Genomic DNA, 24,075 nt, shown 5'->3' on the forward strand with positions numbered 1-24,075 from the left:
ACACATGAAAATATTTGCAGCATGTGTAAGAGACAGAGGGTTAATGTCCATTATATGTAAAGAGCCTCTGATAATAGCAAAAAAAAAAAAAAAAAAAAAAGGGGGAAGGGAAATGGGCAAAGGATATGCATAGGCAATTTATAGTAGAAATATAAGTAAACAAAAAATTTTAATGCTTAACCTCATAAATAACCATTCGATGCAAATGAAGACAAAGATATTTTCACTCAGTACACTGGAAATATATAAAAATACTGATGATAAAAGGTGTTGAGGAAAGTGCTGCAGAAAAAAAAAAGTGCTGGGGAAAAGGTTACCAGTTGTAAAATAGAGTAAGGTAGTTTATTTTGAAGTTAACAAACAAAGATTTCTAATACTGAGTAAAGGATGCCATAGAACCATGGCACATAGTATGGTGTGCGTTAAGTAGGGATGTGGTAATATTATATATGTTCATAAATGCCCAAAAAAGGATGTACACCGAATGACAGTGAAGTACTTCCAGGGAGGGAAGTAGAAGAGTGATTGAACATCACTCAGTGTTACTCATAGACTCCCATGTTTTGTGTACTTATGTTTTCATGTAAAATGTATAAAAAAAACTTGTGTATATCTATAACTTGTGTAAGGAAAAAAAGATGCAGAAAAATTTAAAATTAAGGAAAGCAGTAAAGAATAAAAGACAAATGATAACATGGAGACTACATTTGTTTATGTTATCACAAGAGAGTTGCTGTTTACTGTGTTTGTGTTTGGGGACCCCAAAACCATCTTGTAGGTTCAGTGATTTGCTAAACGGACTCCTAGAACTCAGTGAAATTGTTATACTTACAGTAGCATGAGTAGTACAGTGAAAAGATACAGATTAAAACCAGCAACAAAAAAAGCAAGAGACCAGGTACAAGCTTCCAGTTGTCTTCTCTCAATGAGAGTAATGCAGATACTGTTTAATTCTCCCAGAAGTGATATGTAATAACACATATGCAGCGTTACCAATCAGGATTCTCATCCAAACTTTGGCATCCAGAGTGTTGATTAGAAGTAGGTCATGTAGGCATAGCTGACCACCTTTGTTACTGACCTTCAGTCTCCAGTCCCTCCAGAAGTCAAGCTGATACCACATGGCCCAGGAATCCTACCATAAATCCTATTTTAGCATAGCATATTTGACCTCCGGAAGCCTGAGGTAAACAGACACTCATAACAGGCAGGATATTGCAAGGTATTATAGGTTCTCTCTCAGGAACTAGGCCAGGGCCGAGCTTTTTCTTAAAATGTGCAGAGTTTGGACCACCCAGACCCACTCAGTTAATCCCTTCCTGCACACTATTTACTCTGTAATAAAGATTTCTTACAAATCAATAAGTAAAAGGCAAAGTGATAGAAAGGTGGACAAATGACACAAGGGTAAGAGTTCAAAACATGAAATAGGAAAGCTAAAAATAGAGAAGTTCTGCTTCCCATGTTATCTATGAGTTACATACTAAAGTAGCAATAATATACTATTTAAATACTATATGTAAAAAGAATGTTTACTATTCTTGGCTAATGTTCACTGTTATATATTGTTGATGAATTAGTTAATTCTTCAGTGCATTTTACCTTTGTTTTGATCCAGCAGTTCCAATTCTAGGAATTTATCCTAAAGAAATAATCAGACAAGATTATGTCAAAACTGTATGTTTGGTGTTGTCTATAACAGCAAAAGAAAGAAAGGCTCCCAGAAATGTTTATTAATAATGAAGTTGTTAAATAAATTTTGGGCATTGCATGCAATTGATTATACTATGACACTAATATTTAAAATTTTTTATTGTTTTTTATTTGTTTATATATCTTCTTATAGATGTTTATTATCATTTTTAAATTGAGTATACTTAACATATGGTGTTATATTAACTTCAGGTATACAATAAGTGATTAATCAATTCTACATATTGCTCCATGCTTATCATAAGTATACTCTTTAATCCTCATCACCTATTTCATCTATTCCCCTCCCCCCCCCAGTTCATCCCCCCTACTCACCTCCCCTCTGGTAACTATCAATTCTTTATAGTTAAGAGTCTTTTTCTTGGCTTGTCTCTCGTCTTTTTTTTTTTCTTTTTTTTTATTTCTTTTGTTAAATACCACATATGAATAAAATAATATGGTATGTGTCTTTCTCTGACAGACTTATTTTGCTTAGCATGATATTCTCTAGCTTCATCCATGCTGTTTTCATTCTTTTTGGTGGCTGAGTTAATATTCCATTGTGTATATCTATGCCACATCTTTTTTTTTAAAGATTTTATTTATTTATTCATAGAGACAGAGAGAGAGGCAGAGACACAGGCAGAGAGAGAAGCAGGCATCATATAGAGAGCCTGACGTGCATCATATAGAGAGAAGCAGGCATCATATAGAGAGCCTCTCGATCCAGGGTCCCCAGGATCACACCGTGGGCTGTAGACGGTGCTAAACCGCTGCGCCACCGGGGCTGCCCTCCTTTTTTTTTTTTTTTTTACAATTTGTTTTTGTTTTTCTTATATGGAAAGTAACTTTTTAAATTTAAATTTTGTTAGCACATAGTGCAATATTGGTTTCTGGAGTAGAATTCAGTGATTCATCACTTACAACAACACCTGGTCCTCCTCTCAAGTCCCCTCTTTAATACCCATCAGCCATCCAGCCCATCCCCCACCCACATTTCTCCATCAACCCTGTTTGTTTTCTGCCTTTAAGCGTTACTTATGGCTTGCTTCCCTCTCTCCTTTTTTTTTCAATCCTCCCATTAGTTCGCCTGTTTTTTTTCTTAAATTCCACATGAGTGAAATCATATGGTATTTGTCTTTCTCTGACTCATTTCACTTAGCATAATACACTCCAGCTCCATCCACATCATTGGAAATGACAAGATTTCATTCTTTTTGATGGTTGAATCCTATTCCATTCTAAATATATACCATGTATTCCTTATCCATTCATCAGTGGATGGGCATGGCATTTGGGCTCTCCATAGTTTGGCTGTTGATAATGCTGCTCTAAACATCGGGGTGCATGTACCCCTTCGAATATGTATTTTTGTATCATTTGGGTAAATACGTAATAGTGTAATTGCTGGATCACAGAGTGGTTCTATTTTTAACTTTTAAGGAACCTCCAAACTGTTCTCCAAAGTGGCTGCACCGGTTTGCATTCCCACCAACAGTGCAAGATGGCTCCCTGTTATCTACATCCTTGCGAACACCTGTTGTTTCTTGTGTTGTTAATTTTAACCATGCTGACAGATGTGAGGCCACATTTTTTAATCCATCTATTGATAGACACAGGCTGATTTATTTATTTATTTATTTATTTATTTATTTATTTTAATTTATTTTTTATTGGTGTTCAATTTACCAACATACAGAATAACCCCCAGTGCCCATCACCCATCACTCCCACCCCTCGCCCTCCTCCACTTCTACCACCCCTAGTTCGTTTCCCAGACTTAGCAGTCTTTACGTTCTGTCTCCCTTTCTGATATTTTCCACACATTTCTTCTCCCTTCCCTTATATTCCCTTTCACTATTATTTATATTCCCCAAATGAATGAGAACGTATGATGTATGTCCTTCTCCATTGACTTATTTCACTCAGCATAATACCCTCCAGTTCCATCCACGTCGAAGCAAATGCTGGGTATTTGTCATTTCTAATAGCTGAGTAATATTCCATTGTATACATGAACCACATCTTCTTTATCCATTCATCTTTCGATGGACACCGAGGCTCCTTCCAAAGCTTGGCTATTGTGGCCATTGCTGCTATAAACATCGGGGTGCAGGTGTCCTGGCCTTTCATTGCATCTGTATCTTTGGGGTAAATCCCCAACAGTGCAATTGCTGGGTTGTAGGGCAGGTCTATTTTTAACTCTTTGAGGAACCTCCACACAGTTTTCCAGAGTGGCTGCACCAGTTCACATTCCCACCAACAGTGTAAGAAGGTTCCCTTTTCTCCGCATCCTCTCCAACATTTGAGGTCCTTCCAAACTTCTTGTTGTGATTTAGTTCTAATTTCAAGGCATTATGGTCTGAGAATATGCAGGGGACGATCCCAATCTTTTGGTATCGATTCAGACCCGATTTGTGACCCAGTATGTGGTCTATTCTGGAGAAAGTTCCATGTGCACTTGAGAAGAATGTGTATTCAGTTGAGTTTGGATGTAAAGTTCTGTAGATATCTGTGAAATCCATCTGGTCCAGTGTATCATTTAAAGCTCTCGTTTCTTTGGAGATGTGCTTAGAAGACCTATCGAGTATAGAAAGAGCTAGATTGAAGTCACCAAGTATAAGTGTATTATTATCTAAGTATTTCTTCACTTTGGTTATCAATTGATTTATATATTTGGCAGCTCCCACATTCGGGGCATATATATTGAGGATTGTTAAGTCCTCTTGTTGGATAGATCCTTTAAGTATGAGATAGTGTCCCTCTTCATCTCTCACTACAGTCTTCGGGGTAAATTTTAGTTTATCTGATATAAGGATGGCTACCCCTGCTTTCTTTTGAGGACCATTCGAATGGTAAATGGTTCTCCAACCTTTTATTTTCAGGCTGTAGGTGTCCTTATGTCTAAAATGAGTCTCTTGTAGACAGCAAATAGATGGGTCCTGTTTTTTTATCCAGCCTGAAACCCTGTGCCTTTTGATGGGGTCATTAAGCCCGTTCACGTTCAGAGTTACTATTGAGAGATATGAGTTTAGTGTCACCATGATATCTATTCAGTCCTTGTTTTTGTGGATTGTTCCACTGAACTTCTTCTTAAAGGGGAATTTTAAGAGTCCCCCTTAAAATTTCTTTCAGAGCTGGTTTGGAGGTCACATATTCTTTTAGTTGCTGCCTGTCTTGGAAGCTCTTTATCTCTCCTTCCATTTTGAATGAGAGCCTTGCTGGATAAAGTATTCTTGGTTGCATGTTTTTCTCATTGAGGACCCTGAATATATCCTGCCAGCCCTTTCTGGCCTGCCAGGTCTCTGTGGAGAGGTCTGCTGTTACCCTAATCCTCCTCCCCATAAAAGTCAGGGATTTCTTGTCTCTTGCTGCTTTAAGGATCTTCTCTTTATCTTTGGAATTTGCAAGCTTCACTATTAAATGTCGAGGTGTTGAACGGTTTTTATTGATTTTAGGGGGGATCTCTCTATTTCCTGGATCTGAATGCCTGTTTCCCTTCCCAGATTAGGAAAGTTTTCAGCTATCATTTGTTCAAATACATATTCTGGCCCTCTGGCCCTTTCGGCACCCTCGGGAACCCCAATTAAACGTAGGTTTTTTTTCCTCAGGTTGTCGTTTATTTCCTTAATCTATCTTCATGGTCTTTTGATTGTCTCTTTTCCTCAGTTTCCCTCTTTGCCATCAACTTGTCTTCTAGGTCACTCACTCGTTCTTCCACTTCGTTAACCCTCGTTTTTTTTTTTTTTTTTTTTAATTTATTTATGATAGTCACACAGAGAGAGAGAGAGAGAGAGAGAGAGAGTTAGAGACACAGGCAGAGGGAGAAGCAGGCTCCATGCACCGGGAGCCCGACGTGGGATTCGATCCCGGGTCTCCAGGATCACGCCCTGGGCCAAAGGCAGGCACCAAACCGCTGCGCCATCCAGGGATCCCTAACCCTCGTTGTTAGAGGACTTCTAGTTTGGATTGCATCTCATTCAATTGATTTTTAATTTCTGCCTGATTAGCTCTAAATTCTGCAGTCATGAAGTCTCTTGAGTCCTTTATGCTTTTTTTCTAGAGCCACCAGTAGCTGTATAATAGTGCTTCTGAATTGGCTTTCTGACATTGAATTGTAATCCAGATTTTGTAACTCTGTGGGAGAGAGGACTGTTTCTGATTCTTTTTTTTGAGGTGAGGTTTTCCTTCTAGTCATTTTGCTCAGTGCAGAGTGGCCAAAAAGCAAGTTGTATTGGGAAAGGAGAAAAAGAGAGGAGAGAAAGAAGGAAAGAAAAGAGAAAGAGAAAAAAAAGGAAGAAAAAAAGAAAAAAAAAAGGAAGAAAAAGAGAAAGAAAAAGAAAGGGAAAAAAGGGTGGGGGAAGCAAACATTCAAAAAGCAAAACAAAACAAAACAAAAAAACAAAAAAACAAAAAACCCACGGGGGAGTATCTTCTGATTCTGTATACTTTAAGTCCCTTGACTTCCCTGGAACTTGTCCATCTAGCTGGTCTTCTGGGAGAGGGGCCTGTTGTGCTGATTTTCAGGTGTTAGCACTTGGGGGAGCTGCTCTGCCCCCTGCCTGGTGCAGGGCTCAGTGGGGGTTGTTCACCCCGTGAGGCCCCAGGAGGAACAACCCCAGTGGCGGGCCAGCTCTGCAGCCCTGGAGTCAGCTCCCGCAGTAGCTCCAGAGCTCTGTGTCTGCAGGGCCTGGAGGCTCCGGGGTGGGGCCGCTGATCTGCTCAGGTCGGGGTAGGAGCGTCCTTGCTGTCCTTGGCCCTCCCGGCCTCTGCCTGTCCCTTGGGAGGCTGGATTCTGGGCTGTCCCGGTGCCCTGTGCTCCCGGTCTGCGCTGTTGGATTCCCGCTCCCGCCCCGCAGCCCCCTCCGCACGGAGCCTCTTCCTCTGCCCGAGCCCCTCCGAGCTGCTCCGGTCCTGCCGTGCGAGCTGCAGTCATTTAGGGAGCTCGGCTGCGGGGTATGTCGCACTCTCCTGGGCGCGCAGTTGCTCTGTTACTGTCCCAGGGAGCCTGAGGGCATCCTCGCCCTCCTGGGGTCCTGCTCCAACTCCCTGCGAGCCCCTTTCCGCCCGGGAAGGTTGGTGCAGCTCCTGCTTCTCCGGGACGGGGCTCTCCTGTCCTGGGGACACTCGCCCCCGCCTCAGCCCGGCTCCTCGTGGGGCCCCTCCCCCTTGGAGGCCTTTTGTGTCTTTATTTCTTTTTCCCCCGTCTTCCTACCTTGATAGACGCACGAACTCTTCTCAGTGTAGCATTCCAGGTGTTCTCTCTTTAAATCTCAGGCCGAATTCATGGGTTTTCAGGATAATTTGAAGGTTTTCTAGGTATTTGGTGGGGACAGGTGATTTGGGGACCCTGCTCTTCCGCCGTCTTGCCCCTCCCTCTCCACATACTGCTTTATAATTAGGCTATTGTAAACAGTGCTGCACAAATACAGTATTGCATTTATCCCTTTGAATTACTGTGTTTTAATTTTGGGGTAAATACTCACTAGTGCCATTGCTGGATTATAGGTCAGTTCTATTTTTAACTTTTTGAGAAACCTCCACACTGTTTACCAGAGTGGTTGCACCAGTTGCATTCCCACCAACAGTACAAGAGGGTTCCTTTCTCTCCACATCCTCACTGACATCTGTTGTTTCTTGTGTTGTTTATTTTAGCCATTCTACCAGGTGTGAGGTGATACCTCATTGTAGTTTTGATTTGCATTTCCTTGATGATGGGTGATATTGAGCATCTTTTCATGTGCCTCTTGGCCATCCGGATGTCTTCTTTGGAGAAATGTATGTTCACTTCTTATTTGTTTACTTATATGTTTGTTTCTTTGTTTAAAATATTCCTGACATGGAGCTTAGTAAGGGGTTGAACTCATGACCCTGAGATCAAGACCTGAATAGAGAATGAGAGTCAGGCACTTAACCAATTGAGCCACTCAGGCACCCCAGGTCTGTTCTTCTGCTTATTTTTAATTGGATTACTTGGGTTTGGGCTGTTAAGTTCTATAAGTTCTTTATATATTTTGGGTATTAACTCTTCATCAGATATATCATTTGCAAATGTCTTTTCCCATTCAGTAGGTTACCTTTTAGTTTTGTTGATTGTTTCCTTTAATGTGCAGAAGTGTTTTATTTTGATGAAATCCCAATAATTTATTTTTACTTTTATTTCCCTCACTTCAGGAGACATATCTAGAAAAATGTTGCTATAGTCAGTGTCAGAGACATTACTGCCTATGCTCTTTTCTTGGGTTTTTATGGTTTCAAGTCTCACATTTATCTATAATCCATTTTTAATTGATATTTGTGTATGGTATAAGAAAGTGGTCCAGTTTCATTCTCTTGCACATAGCTGTTCAGTTTTCCCAACACTATTTGTTAAAGAGACTGTATGACTGATTTTTTAAATGATATTTAGAGTTTTGTTTTCTGTGTAGATATACACAATATTGTCAATTAAAATCCAGGTTTCAAAAAAGAAAATTATGCATATAACAATGACATATACAATATTATAACATGTGTATATTTGCATAGAAAAAGTCTGCAAGTATGTATCCCAAAAAAGTAACTGCTTATCTCTGGGTAATGGTATGATTTTCTTTTTGCTTTTCCATATCTACAAAAGTTTTTGTTTTATTATTTGTCAGAGAATAAAGTGAAGGTATTTCCAAGAAGGGATGTGGAGAGGGATCCCTCTGGCTGCAGTGTGAAGAAAACATTGGACTAAAGTTAAGGACTAGTTCGATGAGTGTGGCAGTAGTAGTCAAAGTGAGAGATGGTAGTGGCCTGAATCAAGGTAGTGGAAATGAAAATGGAACTCTATATTCAAGGGGGTAGATTTACCAGGACTTGACTTTATTTTTTATTCTTTTTTAATTTTTAAAGTTTTTTTTAATTTTTATTTATTTATGATAGTCACAGAGAGAGAGAGAGAGAGGCAGAGACACAGGCAGAGGGAGAAGCAGGCTCCATGCACTGGGAGCCTGACATGGGATTCGATCCCGGGTCTCCAGGATCGCGCCCTGGGCCAAAGGCAGGCGCTAAACCACTGCGCCACCCAGGGATCCCAGGACTTGACTTTAATTGAAGAGAGGGACTAAGGGAAGAAAGAGATCAGAAATGGCATTCAGGTTTCAGGCTTGATGGTGCTATTAATTGAGATAAGGGAATTTAACAGGATAGTAAGAATAATATGTAGCATGTAGATATGGCTACCATGTGCTATTATTATGCTTTAAATGTTTTCAGAATATCCACCACTTAATCCTCACAACAAACCTTGAGATAAGTAGTTAGTAGTTTGACAGATGAGGAAAGAGGCATAGAAAGGTAAAGTAACTTATGCAACCAAACTCATACAGCTAGTAAGTTGTAAAACTGGGAATGAAATCCAATCAGTCTGGCTACAGAGTTGGTGTTTATATATACTTTATTGCAAATATATGATAAGAGGCTAAAGAGAGAATGAGTTTTGGACATGTTAGGTTGGAGAAATCCGAGAGACATCTGCCTGAGGGTGTCCAGTAAGGTGGTTGGGTTATGTATGTGGTTATGTACCTCAAAGAAATGATCAGTGAAGCCATGGCAGTGGATAAACCTGAAGGAAGCCACCTGAGAGTAAATACAAGAGAATAAATATAAATACTAACAAATGGATGGACCTAACTGTATTACAAGTGAATGACATAACCACACTGAAGTAAGTGGCAAAGAAAACACCAAACTCAAATAACTTTAGGAAACACTATCTTGGTAGATATTGTATAATTAAAGACAAAGAGAGCTCTACATTTGATGCCGTAATCAAGTCAATAAATGTGTTTCTCACAGGGATATGAGTTAATTCTGAAACTATGTATATACTAAAATTGAACAAATAAATATAGGGAGGATACTAAGAGTCAACAATTTTTTACTGTTGAAGAAAGAAGTTACCAATGAGGAAAGGAGGAAGACTAAAATGAGCCCTGAGGCATTAGATTGGAATCAGAAGTGTCAATATGAACTCATGGCATTTAATACATAGATGAACACAATAGAAGTATGTATGTGTATGATTAATATGCACACATACATACCTCCCCTGTCTCTGCTAGAGGTCTGGAAGCAATGTTACCCCAGTAGCAGTGAGCACACCTAGCACCCAGATCTTTGTTTCTCAGCATTTCTCCAATAAAAAGAGCTCAGACTCTTTGGACAGGTAGTTGATTTCCAAGGCCTGAGCAGGGATAATATAAGAGCCTGAAATATCTTATGGTGCCAGGAATTGATCAAAATAGGGTAGAGGCTGGTCAAAATAACATAAGAGGCTTCTACTGACCAAAACTGAAACAATTTGTACAATAAAATAAATAATGATAACGTTACACTTTATGAAACAAGATACATACCCATGAGTTCATAGAGCTATAAATAAATTAGTACTTAGAAGACCTAATGAGTATAGAAAGAGCTAGATTGAAGTCACCAAGTATAAGTGTATTATTATCTAAGTATTTCTTCACTTTGGTTAATAATTGATTTATATATTTGGCAGCTCCCACATTCGGGGCATATATATTGAGGATTGTTAAGTCCTCTTGTTGAATAGATCCTTTAAGTATGATATAGTGTCCCTCTTCATCTCTCACTACAGTCTTCGGGGTAAATTTTAGTTTATCTGATATAAGGATGGCTACCCCTGCTTTCTTTTGAGGACCATTCGAATGGTAAATGGTTCTCCAACCTTTTATTTTCAGGCTGTAGGTGTCCTTCTGTCTAAAATGAGTCTCTTGTAGACAGCAAATAGATGGGTCCTGCTTTTTTATCCAGTCTGAAACCCTGCGCCTTTTGATGGGGTCATTAAGCCCGTTCACGTTCAGAGTTACTATTGAGAGATACGAGTTTAGTGTCATCATGATATCTATTCAGTCCTTGTTTTTGTGGACTGTTCCACTGAACTTCTTCTTAAAGGGGAATTTTAAGAGTCCCCCTTAAAATTTCTTTCAGAGCTGGTTTGGAGGTCACATATTCTTTTAGTTGCTGCCTGTCTTGGAAGCTCTTTATCTCTCCTTCCATTTTGAATGAGAGCCTTGCTGGATAAAGTATTCTTGGTTGCATGTTCTTCTCATTGAGGACCCTGAATATATCCTGCCAGCCCTTTCTGGCCTGCCAGGTCTCTGTGGAGAGGTCTGCTGTTACCCTAATCCTCCTCCCCATAAAAGTCAGGGATTTCTTGTCTCTTGCTGCTTTAAGGATCTTCTCTTTATCTTTGGAATTTGCAAGCTTCACTATTAAATGTCGAGGTGTTGAACGGTTTTTATTGATTTTAGGGGGGATCTCTCTATTTCCTGGATCTGGATGCCTGTTTCCCTTCCCAGATTAGGAAAGTTTTCAGCTATCATTTGTTCAAATACATATTCTGGCCCTCTGCCCCTTTCGGCGCCCTTGGGAACCCCAATTAAACGTAGGTTTTTCTTTCTAAGGCTGTCGTTTATTTCCCTTAATCTATCTTCATGGTCTTTTAATTGTTTGTCTCTTTTTTCCTCAGTTTCCCTCTTTGCTATCAACTTGTCTTCTATGTCACTCACTCGTTCTTCCACCTCGTTAACCCTCGTCGTTAGGACTTCTAGTTTGGATTGCATCTCATTCAATTGATTTTTAATTTCTGCCTGATTAGCTCTAAATTCTGCAGTCATGAAGTCTCTTGAGTCCTTTATGCTTTTTTCTAGAGCCACCAGTAGCTGTATAATAGTGCTTCTGAATTGGCTTTCTGACATTGAATTGTAATCCAGATTTTGTAACTGTGGGAGAGAGGACTGTTTCTGATTCTTTTTTTGAGGTGAGGTTTTCCTTCTAGTCATTTTGCTCAGTGCAGAGTGGCCAAAAGCAAGTTGTATTGGGAAAAAGCGAAAAAGAGAGGAGAGAAAGAAGGAAAGAAAAGAGAAAGAGAAAAAAAAGGGAAGAAAAAAAAAACGAAAAAAAAAAGGAAGAAAAAGAGAAAGAAAAAGAAAGGAGGAAAAAAAGGGGGTGGGGGAAGGAAACAAATCAAAAAGCAAAACAAAACAAAAAAAGAATCACGGGGGAGTATCTTCTGATTCTGTGTACTTTAAGTCCCTTGGCTTCTCCTGGAAGTTGTCAGTCTAGCTAGTGTTCTGGGGGAGGGGCCTGTTGTGCTGATTTTCAGGTGTTAGCAGTTGGGGGAGCTGCTGTGCCCCCTGCCTGGTGCAGGGCTCAGTGGGGGTTGTTTGCCCCGTGAGGCCGCAGGAGGAACAGCCCCAGTGGCGGGGCAGCTCTGGAGCCCTGGATTCAGCTCCGGCAGGAACTCCGTCTGCAGGGCCTGGAGGCTCCGGGCGGGGCCGCTGATCTGCTCAGCTGGGGCAGGATCGTCCTCGCTGTCCTGGGCCCTCCCGGCCTCTGCCTGTCCCGGGGGAGGCCGGATCCTGGGCTGTGTCCCGGCGCCCTGTGCTCCGGAGCCTGCGCTGTTGGATTCGCGCTCCCGGGCCGCGCAACCCCCTCCGCGGAGCTGCCGCCCGAGCCCCTCCTGGAACCGCGCAGCCCCCTCCGCACGGAGCCTCTTCCTCTGCCCGAGCCCCCCCCCCCCCCCCCTCTCCCGAGCTGCTCCGGGTCCCGCTGTGCGCGCTGCAGCCCTTAGGGAGCTCGGCGCACTCTCCTGGGGCGCAGGTGTCTGTTAGTGTCCCCGGGAGCCCGAGGGCATCCTCGCCCTCCTGGGTCCTGCTCCGACTCCCCACGAGCCCCTTTCCCCCGGGAAGGTCGGTGCAGCTCCTGCTCCTCCGGGTCGGGGCTCTCCTGTCCTGGGGACACTCGCCCCCGCCTCAGCCCGGCTCCTCGCGGGGCCCCTCCCCCTTGGAGGCCTTTGTTTCTTTACTTCTTTTTTCCCATCTTCCTACCTTGATAGATGCGCGAACTCTTCTCACTGTAGCATTCCAGCTGGTCTCTCTTTAAATCTCAGGCCGAATTGATAGATTTTCAGGATAATTTGAAGGTTTTCTAGGTAATTTGGTGGGGACAGGTGATTTGGAGACCCTACTCTCCCGCCATCTTGCTCCTCCCCCCTAAATTAGTAAATAAGTAATAGATAAGGAGCAGTTTTTCCTTACAGAAAAATTCCAATTAATAAATTAGTGGGAAAGAGAGAAATAGAGAAATGACCATTAAACAAACACCATATTACTAATTTTTGGAGACAAGATACATTGATGGATGCTAAATTTAGTGGGTTTAACATATGATCTCACTCATGTGGAGTTTAGAAAAAAAAACAGATGAACGTATGGGAAGGGGGAAAAGAAATGAAAGAGGGAAGCAAGCAAGCCATAAATGACTCCTTTTTTTTTTTTAAGATTTTATTTTATTTATTTATTCATGAGAGACACGCAGAGACATCAGCAGAGGGAGGAGCAGACTCCCTGTGAATAGCCTGATGTAGTACTCGAGTCCAGGACCCTGGGATCATGACTTGAGCCACATGCTCAACTGCTGAACCACCCACGCACCCCTCATAAGTGACTCTTTTTTTTTTTTTAAGAATTTATTTATTCATGACAGAGAGAGCAGAGACACAGGTAGAGGGAGAAGCAGGCTCCATGCAGGGAGCCCGACATGGGACTCGATCCTGGGTCTCCAGGATCACACCCCGGGCCAAAGACAACGCTAAACCACTGAGCCACCGGGGCTGCCCTCATAAGTGACTCTTAAAGGCAGAGAACAAATTGGGTGTTGATGAGGGACATGGGTGGGGGATGGGCTGGATGGTTGATGGGTAGTAAAGAGGGCACTTGTGAGGAGCAACAGGTGTTGTATGTAAGTCATGAATCACTGAATTCTCCACAAACCAATATTACACTGTAAGTTGACAAAATTTTTTTAAATTTCAGGCAAGCTAAAAAAAATTAAAAATTAAATTAATGAGTTTGAGAAGAACCTGGATATTTGTTATTGGCTTAAAGTATCTCCTAAAAGATATTTACTTATTAGCTACAAAAGGAAAAGATGGTAGCTTTACAGTGGAGAAATGGGGTAAACACCACCTGAACCCAGCGATAAAGCTTAACATCATTAATGAGGTATATCAACATGATAAGCCCATTAATATGATGTACTAAGAAAGATACAAGGTCATTTCTGTGGTATTCTTCCCAAAAATACTTAACTTCATTTGGCAAACTCAAATTAAAAGACCCTGCAAAATAACTCAGCAGTACTCTTTAAAAATAGTAAGCTCATGAAAGATAGAAAGGCTAAGAAACTTAAAGATTAGAGAAGACAAAGGGGACAAAAAGCAACTAAATGCCATAGGAGATCCTGGATCAGAGAAAAAATACTAATGTAGAAACTGGTAAATTTTGAATACTTTGAGTTAATAGTATTGTACCAATTTAAATTCCTGGGTTTGATTATTGTACTCTGGTCATATAAAGCACTAACATTAGGACAAGTGGTGTAAATGGTATGTGGGAATTATGTACTGCTTTTGCAACTTTACTGTAAGTTTAAAATTGGCTCAAAATAAAAAGTTTAAAAATTAAAAAATAGAAGAGCAAACACCAGAACCCTTTCATTTACTTATTAAGCAAATATTATTGATACCTACTATTAGCCACATACTGAGAGCATCAAATGTAGAATACTAAATAAGGCAGAACAAATTCCTGCCTTCATGGAGGTTAACATCACACAATGGTGAAGTATAAATAAAAATGGCGACTATACAAATAATGACAATGATAAAGGTGCTAGCAAAACCAGGAGGGTATAAATGAGGGACCTCCCTAGGTTTGTATATCAAAACCTTCATTGATTTAAGCTAAGACCTGAAGGGAGAGTAGTATTGTCTGGGGAGGAGGTAGGGAGATAAAGCACGCATGGCACACTTAAGGACGTAAAAGCACAACAGTGTAGATGAAGACTGAAGCAAATGGGAGTAGCTCGAGAGGTCAGGAAGCAGGTCATAGGATTTTTTATGGCTTTGTACTGCAGCCTAAGAACTGTAGAGAGCCACTAAAAAATTTCAAAGTGAGGTACTGTTTCAAAGTCAGGTTTGCATACTTTATAAGTAAAGATGCCTTTACCTCACCTGTGGAGGAAGCAGAAATAGATATTGGAAAATCCTAAGGAACAACAATATGTAGATGGTAAGCAGAGGAAAAGGGACTAGTGCATAGTCCACTGAGAAGGACTGTGGACATAAAGCAAAACACAGTTGTCAGCAGCGTCAGATACCCATCAGAGCTCAAGAAGTAATGAACTCCATTGCTTGAACAACATAAGGGTTTTGGATATTCCTAACCAGAGCAATTTCAGTAGTGTGCTGATGGCAGAACAGCAGAAAGATCATACATAGATAATTTAAAAATAAATGGATAATGAAGTAGAGAAAAGTATTGACAATCCTTTGCAGAGTTGTAGCCTTGAAAAAAGAATGGATGCCAGTTACAAATGGGCACATAGCCAGGGAAAATTTTTAATGTTGAGAGAGAGATTAAAAAATTTTAAATTGGGGCACCTGGGTGGCTCAGTCAGTTAAGTGTCTGCCTCCAGCTCAGGTCATGATCCTGGGATGAGCCCTGCATGGGGCTCTTGACTCAGCAGGGGGCCTGCTCTCTCTGCCTTTGTCCCTCATGTGCACTCTCTCTCTCTCTCAAGTAAATAAATAAATCTTTAAAAAAAAAAGATTTTAAATTAGGAAGGAGTCAATAAATGTGACAGATAAAGTTGAAGATAGGAATGAGAAAGTACATGCTAGATTCAGGCTTGTAGGGAACCTGGAGAAAATGGTCTGATTCCAGGGAAGGAATACTTTTAATGCAAATCTCTGGGCCAAGAATACCCACCCAGTGATGCCATTTCATTACATCTGGGACAGGACCAGTGGATCTGCTTCTCAGCAAATGGCATGATACCAAGGATCTTCAGACCACACTTTGAGGAGCACTGCTGCTTTTTCTATTTTTCCCTTACATGAAGCTACTCCTGTCTTTACTTCCTTTCCCATCCAGTCTAGAATCTAAGGTCTCCTGATTTACAGTTTAATGTTTTGTAAGGTAAGGAAGACTTCAGAAGTGCTATGGTACTAGATGTAGGTGACTGAAGTAGAATGACGATGAAAATCATTGGCATGGAGGAAGTGAAGGAAATGAGAGGCTCTGATAGTTGTTCTGAATTCCTGCATCAGAATCACTTGTGAGACATTTAAAAAATGAGTAGATGCCAGACTTCACCTCAACAGATTCTGGTTTAGTAGCTCTTGGGTGGAGCCTGGACATGTATACATTTACATATGTATAGTTTAGAATCTGGGCTTTGTCTAATACACAGCCCAGATTGAGAAAACATGAGTTTTCTACATGATCCATGAAGTTCACTCAGAAAAAGATGTTATCCCTAAAGTCATTCTTCATCTGAATTGATTATAATTCTTGTATTCCTTAGACAGTCAAGGAAATTTGTTACCTTCCAAGCTATCATGGCTACTTATTTGAAAAAGCCTGTGGGATTACTAGAAAAGTCTGGAAAAGTCTGTGTGTGTGTGTTGTATGAAAAAATTACAATTTGGGGGTGGGGAGTGGTTGGTTTAGAGGGGTTTTGTGTGTGTATCTTTCCAATACAGGAATTGAAAGGGAAATTATGAGAAGAAAGGAGATCAGATACCAACAATGAAAAGGTACAGAACAAGTACTAAGGAGAACTTCAGTGTATCCTAGAAGGAACGTAGAGCTGTGAACCAGGGATCTTCAGTTTCAGATCCCTCATTAAACCAAAACACTGAGAACTAAATCTGCATTTCCAAGTGTGTGTTCTCTGGAGACTTAGTCTTATCAGATGCCATAAAAAATTCTCAACTAAACTTGCATAGACTATATCATATATTTGACACTCCCCATCCCCTTGGGTTCACACATGTGACAGAGAAACATGTTCTGCCTCACTTGGTAAATGTTTTTATTGTTGTGAATAGTTGGTTTTGAAGTGATTGGGTTTGAAATGTCAAGCATTTTCAGAAGATTGCTGGTGGCTCTTCAGAGAGTAGGACCCTTGTAGAGCTTTGGCTTGGACCAATAGGACCTGCCTTTTTTTTTTTTTTTTTTTTTTTTTAAGATTTTATTTATTTATTCATGATAGTCACAGAGAGAGAGAGAGGCAGAGACACAGGCAGAGGGAGAAGCAGGCTCCATGCACCGGGAGCCCGACGTGGGATTCGATCCCGGGTCTCCAAGATCGCGCCCTGGGCCAAAGGCAGGCGCCAAACCGCTGCGCCACCCAGGGATCCCAGGACCTGCTTTTTAAAGTGCTTTTAAATTAGGCCTGAAAGGTCTGCCTCTTAGTTGACTGGTTGTAAAGCTGTGGATTTGTGCCATATCTTGAGTGGTGGGTGGCTACCTCATCTAATAGACCATTCCACTGGAACTGTGATTTTCTTTGTTTAAAAAACTTGCTTCTCAGGAAATGACTTCATTCTTCAGTTCCATCACTAACTTTTGAGAGAAATTTTCAGGCTAACCTTTGTGAACAGAAAAAGAATGTATCCTTCCATATTTCTTAGCAATTCAAAGTATTTTACCCTGTTGTTAATGTTGGTGAAAGTCTTTCTGAAAATCTTTCACTAAGCAAGGACCATGTGTTTTCTAGTCTGAGAAGAGAGTGGGTAGGAACTGAGGCTAAAGTTTGTTGTAGCTGATGGATATGTATATCTCTGCTTTTTGTAATATGTGAATCTAAGAAATTTTAAAAATGCTTTTTGAATGTTTTTAAAGAATCCCATACTGTAGTATGTCCTATCTTTATGAATGGTAGTTTATATGTTTCTTTACAGACTCTCTAGGTCCCTAGTTGACTCAGACTGCTGGATTTTTGTTGACTGGTGCATCTCATTACAGGTGCTCAACCTGATATTGTGTCTTACAAGATCCCTGCCAGGAGAGAGATTTGAATGTCATAGTGAAGTCCATACATGAAGAATCGATGCCTTTAGTGGAAAAAACAGTAATAGCCATCTTCAGGAATCCCCACATCTCAATTCTGCATGACAAAGCAAGATTCTAAGAGTGGCTGCCCCTGAGAAGCTGAAATCTTGTGGATAGTTTTTGGCTCCTGAGGCTCTCATCAGAGATGAGGCACCTTTAATACCTGGGAGTGACTATTCTCCATAAGGCACTGGAAAATCAACTTGCAGGGACTGACAAGGACACTGAGACTGTTAGTCCTAGTGTGTCTCCTGACGGTCCTTCTAGAAGAGAGCAGATCTTTGGTGACATTACAACTTAGGAACTGTACAGAGGTGTAGGAATCATGGTGGTGCACTGAATCTGGCACTCAGAAAAGAAGGTGAACACTCTTAAAACTGAGAAGAGTGAAATCTCCTTTGTATATGAGAAAGATCGTGTTAAAAAGAGCAAAAGAGGGATGCCTGGGTAGCTCAGCGGTTGAGCGCCTGCCTTTGGCTCCGGGCATGATCCCAGTGTCCTGGGATCAAGTCCCGCATTGGGCTCCCTGTGAGGAGCCTGCTTCTCCCTCTGCCTGTGTCTCTGCCTCTCTCTGTGTGTCTCCCATGAATAAATAAATAAAATTAAAAAAAAAAACAAAAAACGAGTAAAGGAGAGAAGATCTTTGGAGTTTGAGTTTGGGAATGAATTTATCACCTTAAAGAATAAGATTAGGCCCTTAACAGGTTTTTTTGTATCAGCTCATCTCAGTGGATCTCATCTCCTACTTAAAATCACTGGGCGACTTTAGATTTAAGATGCTGTTTCCTAGGCCCACCCCAGACCATTTTGGATAATCCTGGATTTATCCAAATCTCTGGACTGGATGGGTGATGGGCATTAAGTGGGGGTATGTGTTATGATAAGCACTTGGTATTGTATGTAAGTGATGATTCACTGAATTCCACTCCTAAAACCAATATTGCACTGTATGTTAAACTAACTAGAATTTAAATAAAATTAAAAGAAACAAAAACGAAAAACCAAATCTCTGGGAATAGGGGCTGAACATTGGCATTTAAAAAAAATCCTTGAAGTGTGTAGTCAGGGCTAAAATCCACTGAGCTTTCTTGAGCTTCCTATATGCCACAATAAGAGAAAGAGAAGATCCTACACTGAATTCCTCAATAAGTTATTCAACCTTTAAGCTTTTGTCTTAGAGGGCTTCTCTCTAAACTGTCTGCCATCCTGACAGGAACTAACATTCCAAAGGTTAGTTTCAGCATTAACGTCATGTGTTTACCAGATGCTTCTTTTTTCTTTTTCCCAGTTATGCCCTCTTACAATGCTATACTTTCCCAAGGGGAGAACATGGAGGAAAAGGGATCGAATGATGGATCACAGATAGTCAGGTCTCAGGTAAGTTCAGTTTTACTCTTTTCTGAAATGCTGTTATAATTCTAAGAACGTGGGCACTTTTATTTTTCAATTCTCAGAAGTGAATCCAGAGTCCTTTAGACTGTTAGGACAGATGATAATCTCTATAGGATGTTTCCCATTCACCTTATATACCCTTTATAGCTCTTCTCTCCTTCCCAGCATTTTTAGGAGATCATGGGCTCAGGTCTGTAAAAGAAAAAGTAGATCATGGGCTGGATATTGTAAAAGAAAAAGAAGCCATAGACTATCTTTTAATCACCCATCACTTAAGCATTTCAGCAGACTTTAAACAACACTTGCCATTCTCTGCAAACAATGACTGCCATTCTCTCTGTAAACATGATGTCCAGGTCACAATGACTACTTGGAACTAATGAGGTTATTTAATATGCCTGAGGACATCTGCCAGGAGTTAATGTTTATCAAGAGTCTGTTGTACCTTTTGCAAAAACTGTCTAAGCCTGTTGCTAACTATTTTAGAATTCGATTATGTATTATGTAAACTGATGAGGTGTAACTATGACAAGGATTTGTTTCAGATGCTTTGGAAAGACCTTATAAATGTCAGTCACTTTTTAAAAAATTGCTATCAAATTATGTGTGAGCAAACTGTAACACACTGAAGGAAAATCATAAAAATCTTAGAGGATTCTACACCTATATTATTTCCAAACTGTCACTTGCTTATTGCATTTTAATGAAACAGAAACTGATGCGTTAGGAGTATGGACATTTCATTATTAAAATCACTCTCATAGAAAAGGCTTGGTTTCACATCAAAAGATGAGCAAATGAGTATGAAGTTATATATTTGAAATGAAAGTGTTAAGATATCTTTTGTGGATCTCAACTTTAACCAATTTTTAGCTTAACACACCAGATACTAGTATCAAATGCTTTAGATTATATGAGATAAACATTGTCTATAGGTACCCAATAAACTCATCAGAGGAGATTTTACCCAGTGAAACCTATAATATTCAGAAAAGTGTAATGTTGGATGCTGCTAAGCATGCAAAATACAACAAATACAAGAGGTACTCAGAGAAGGGAGAAATCTTTTTTTTTTAATAATTTATTTTTTATTGGTGTTCAGTTTGCCAACATACAGAAAAACACCCAGTGCTCATCCCATCAAGTGCCCCCCTCAGTGCCCATCACCCATTCACCCCCAACCCCCGCCCTCCTCCCCTTCCACCACCCCTAGTTCATTTCCCAGAGTTAGGAGTCTTTATGTTCTGTCACCCTTTCTGATATTTCATACCCATTTCTTCTCCCTTCCCTTCTATTCCCTTTCACTATTATTTATATTTGAGAAGGGAGAAATCTGATTTGAGACTAGAGGAATGAGAGTAGACTTCATAAAGAAGGTGGAGTTTGAATTTTTGCTAATATCGGTAATTTGAAGATTAACGAAGACAGGACCATTGCAGACAGGAAATAAAATTTGTGCAAGAGCAGCGACAATAAGGAAGAAGTAGATTGTCAGCTGCAGCTGAGCATTATTTGGTACATTGCTGCTTTGGGATCTTTGGATTGCAGGGAATAGGCTTATATTCAGTTCACTCTTAATTATAAGGCTCCTCCACAGACAGTGGAAGACATCAAGACATCAAGAACTCAAGTGAATCAGTGAACTGCTTCTTGGCATTCCAGCCAAAGGGGTTTGTTTTAATTCTCCAGAACCCCTTGTTATGTTAAGAAACAAGGTAGTTCATTCAACAGGTAATTTTTGAGCAGCTACAATGTGCCAGCAATTGTGCTTGGTGTGAGAAATACATCAGTAAGCAAAAGAGATATTCTTTTTTTTCTTAATAAACTTATTTTTTATTGGTGTTCAGTTTGTCAACATACAAAATAACACCCAGTGCTCATCCTGTCAAGTGCCCACCTCAGTGCCCGTCACTCAGTCACCCCCACCCCCACCCTACCTCCCCTTCAACTACCCCCAGTTCATTTCCCAGAGTTAGGACTCTTTCATGTTCTGTCTCCCTTTCTGATATTTCCCACTTATTTATTCTCCTTTCTCCTTTATTCCCTTTCACTATTTTTTATATTCTCCAATGAATGAGACCATATAATGTTTGTCCTTCTCCAATTGACTTACTGCACTCAGCATAATACCCTCCAGCTCCGTCCACGTCGAAGCAAATGATGGGTATTTGTCATTTCTAATGGCTAAGTAATATTCCATTGTATACATGAACCACGTCTTCTTTATCCATTCATCTTTCGATGGACACCGAGGCTCCTGCCACAGTTTGGCTATTGTGGACATTGCTGCTAGAAACATTGGGGTGCAGGTGTCCCAGCGTTTCATTGCATCTGTATCTTTGGGGTAAATCCCAGCAGTGCAATTACTGGGTCGTAGGGCAGATCTATTTTTAACTCTTTGAGGAATCTCCACACAGTTTTCCAGAGTGGCTGCACCAGTTCACATTCCCACCTACAGTGCAAGAAGATTCCCCTTCTCCACATCCTCTCCAACATTTGTGGTTTCCTGCCTTGTTAATTTTCCCCATTCTCACTGGTGTGAGGTGGTATCTCATTGTGGTTTTAATTTGTATTTCCCTGATGGCAAGTGATGCAGAGCATTTTCTCATGTGCGTGTTGGCCATGTCTATGTCTTCCTCTGTGAGATTTCTCTTCATGTCTTTTGCCTATTTCCTGATTGGATTTTTTGTTTCTTAGGTGTTGAGTTTAATAAGCTCTATGTAGATCTTGGAAACTAGCCCTTTATCTGATAGGTCATTTGCAAATATCTTCTCCCATTCTGTAGGTTGTCTTTTAGTTTTGTTGACTATATCCTTTGCTGTGCAAAAGCTTCTTATCTTGATGAAGTCCCAATAGTTCATTTTTGCTTTTATTTCTTTTGCCTTCGTAGATATATCTTGCAAGAAGTTACTGTGGCCGAGTTCAAAAAGGGGGTTGCCTGTGTTCTCCTCTAGGATTTTGATGGAATCTTGTCTCACATTTAGATCTTTCATCCATTTTGAGTTTATCTTTGTGTATGGTGCAAGAGAGTGGTTTAGTTTCATTCTTCTGCATGTGGATGTCCAATTTTCCCAGCACCATTTATTGAAGAGACTGTCTTCCAGTGGATAGTCTTTCCTCCTTTATCGAATATTAGTTGACCATAAAGTTCAGGGTCTACTTCTGGGTTCTCTATTCTGTTCCATTGATCTATGTGTCTGTTTTTGTGCCAGTACCACACTGTCTTGATGACCACAGCTTTGTAGTACAACCTGAAATCTGGCAGTGTGAAGCCCCCAGCTATGGTTTTCTTTTTTAAAATTCCCCTGGCTATTCGGAGTCCTTTCTGATTCCACACAAATCTTAAAATAATTTGTTCTAACTCTCTGAAGAAAGTCCATGGTATTTTGATAGGGATTGCATTAAACGTGTAAATTGCCCTGGGTAACATTGACATTTTCACAATATTAATTCTGCCAATCCATGAGCATGGAATATTTTTCCATCTCTTTGTGTCTTCCTCAATTTCTTTCAGAGGTGTTCTATAGTTTTGAGGGTATAGATCCTTTACCTCTTTGGTTAGGTTTATTCCTAGGTATCTTCTGCTTTTGGGTGCAATTGTAAATGGGATTGACTCCTTAATTTCTCTTTCTTCAGTCTCATTGTTAGTGTATAGAAATGCCACTGACTTCTGGGCATTGATTTTGTATCCTGCCACGCTACCGAATTGCTGTATGAGTTCTAGCAATCTTGGGGTGGAGACTTTTGGGTTTTCTATGTAGAGTATCATGTCATCGGCGAAGAGGGAGAGTTTGACTTCTTCTTTGCCAACTAAAATGCCTTTAATGTCTTTTTGTTGTCTGATTGCTGAGGCTAGGACTTCCAGTACTATGTTGAATAGCAGTGGTGAGAGTTACATCCCTGTGTTGTTCCTGATCTTAGGGGAAAGGCTCCCAGTGCTTCCCCATTGAGAATGATATTTGCTGTGGGCTTTTCGTAGATGGCTTTTAAGATGTTGAGAAATGTTCCCTCTATCCCTACACTCTGAAGAGTTTTGATCAGGAATGGATGCTGTATTTTGTCAAATGCTTTCTCTGCATCTAATGAGAGGATCCTATGGTTCTTGGTTTTTCTCTTGCTGATATGCTGAATCACATTGATTGTTTTACGAGTGTTGAACCAGCCTTGTGTCCCGGGGATAAATCCTACTTGTCATGGTGAATAATTTTCTTAATGTGCTGTTGGATCCTATTGGCTAGTATCTTGTTGAGAATTTTTGCATCCATGTTCATCAGGGATATTGGTCTGTAATTCTCCTTTTTGGTGGGGTCTTTGTCTGGTTTTGGAATTAAGGTGATGCTGGCCTCATAGAAGGAATTTGGAAGTACTCCATCTCTTTCTGTCTTTCCAAACAGCTTTAGTAGAATAGGTATGATTTCTTCTTTAAACGTTTTTTAGAATTCCCCTGGGAAGCCATCTGGCCCTACACTTTTGTGTCTTGGGAGGTTTTTGATGACTGCTTCAATTTCCTCCCTGGTTATTGGCCTGTTCAGGTTTTCTGTTTCTTCCTGTTCCAGTTTTGGTACTTTGTGGCTTTCCAGGAATGTGCCCATTTCTTCTAGATTGCCTAATTTATTGGCGTATAGCTGTTCATAATATGTTTTTAAAATCGTTTGTATTTCCTTGGTGTTGGTAGTGATCTCTCCTTTCTCATTCATGATTTTATTAATTTGAGTCTTCTCTCTCTTCTTTTTAATAAGGCTGGCTAATGGTTTATCTGTCTTATTAATCCTTTCAAAGAACCAACTCCTGGTTTTGTTGATCTGTTCCACAGTTCTTCTGGTTTCGATTTCGTTGAGTTCTGCTCAAATCTTTATTAACTCTCTTCTTCTGCTGGATGTAGGATCTAATTTCTGTTTTTTTCTCTAGCTCCTTTAGGTGTAAGGTTAGCTTTTGTATTTGAGTTCTTTCCAGTTTTTGGATGGATGCTTGTATTGCGATGTATTTCCCCCTTAGGACTGCTTTTGCTGCATCCCAATATTTTGAATGGTTGTAT

General features: G+C 40.4%; 1 protein-coding gene across 1 annotated transcript in view; it reads left to right on the top strand.

The window, feature by feature from the left end:
• Positions 1 to 24,075, top strand: part of ZNF713 (zinc finger protein 713) — a 90,872-nt gene that overhangs the window by 1,155 nt on the left and 65,642 nt on the right. Inside the window, exon 2 of the mRNA XM_072837667.1 lies at positions 18,937 to 19,025. Within this exon, the coding sequence (XP_072693768.1) occupies positions 18,939 to 19,025 (87 nt within the window). The 5' untranslated portion in view covers positions 18,937 to 18,938. The remainder of the gene's footprint in view (positions 1 to 18,936; positions 19,026 to 24,075) is intronic.

The sequence above is a fragment of the Canis lupus genome, chromosome 8, assembly GCF_048164855.1.
Source record: "Canis lupus baileyi chromosome 8, mCanLup2.hap1, whole genome shotgun sequence".
Lineage (NCBI taxonomy): Eukaryota > Metazoa > Chordata > Mammalia > Carnivora > Canidae > Canis > Canis lupus.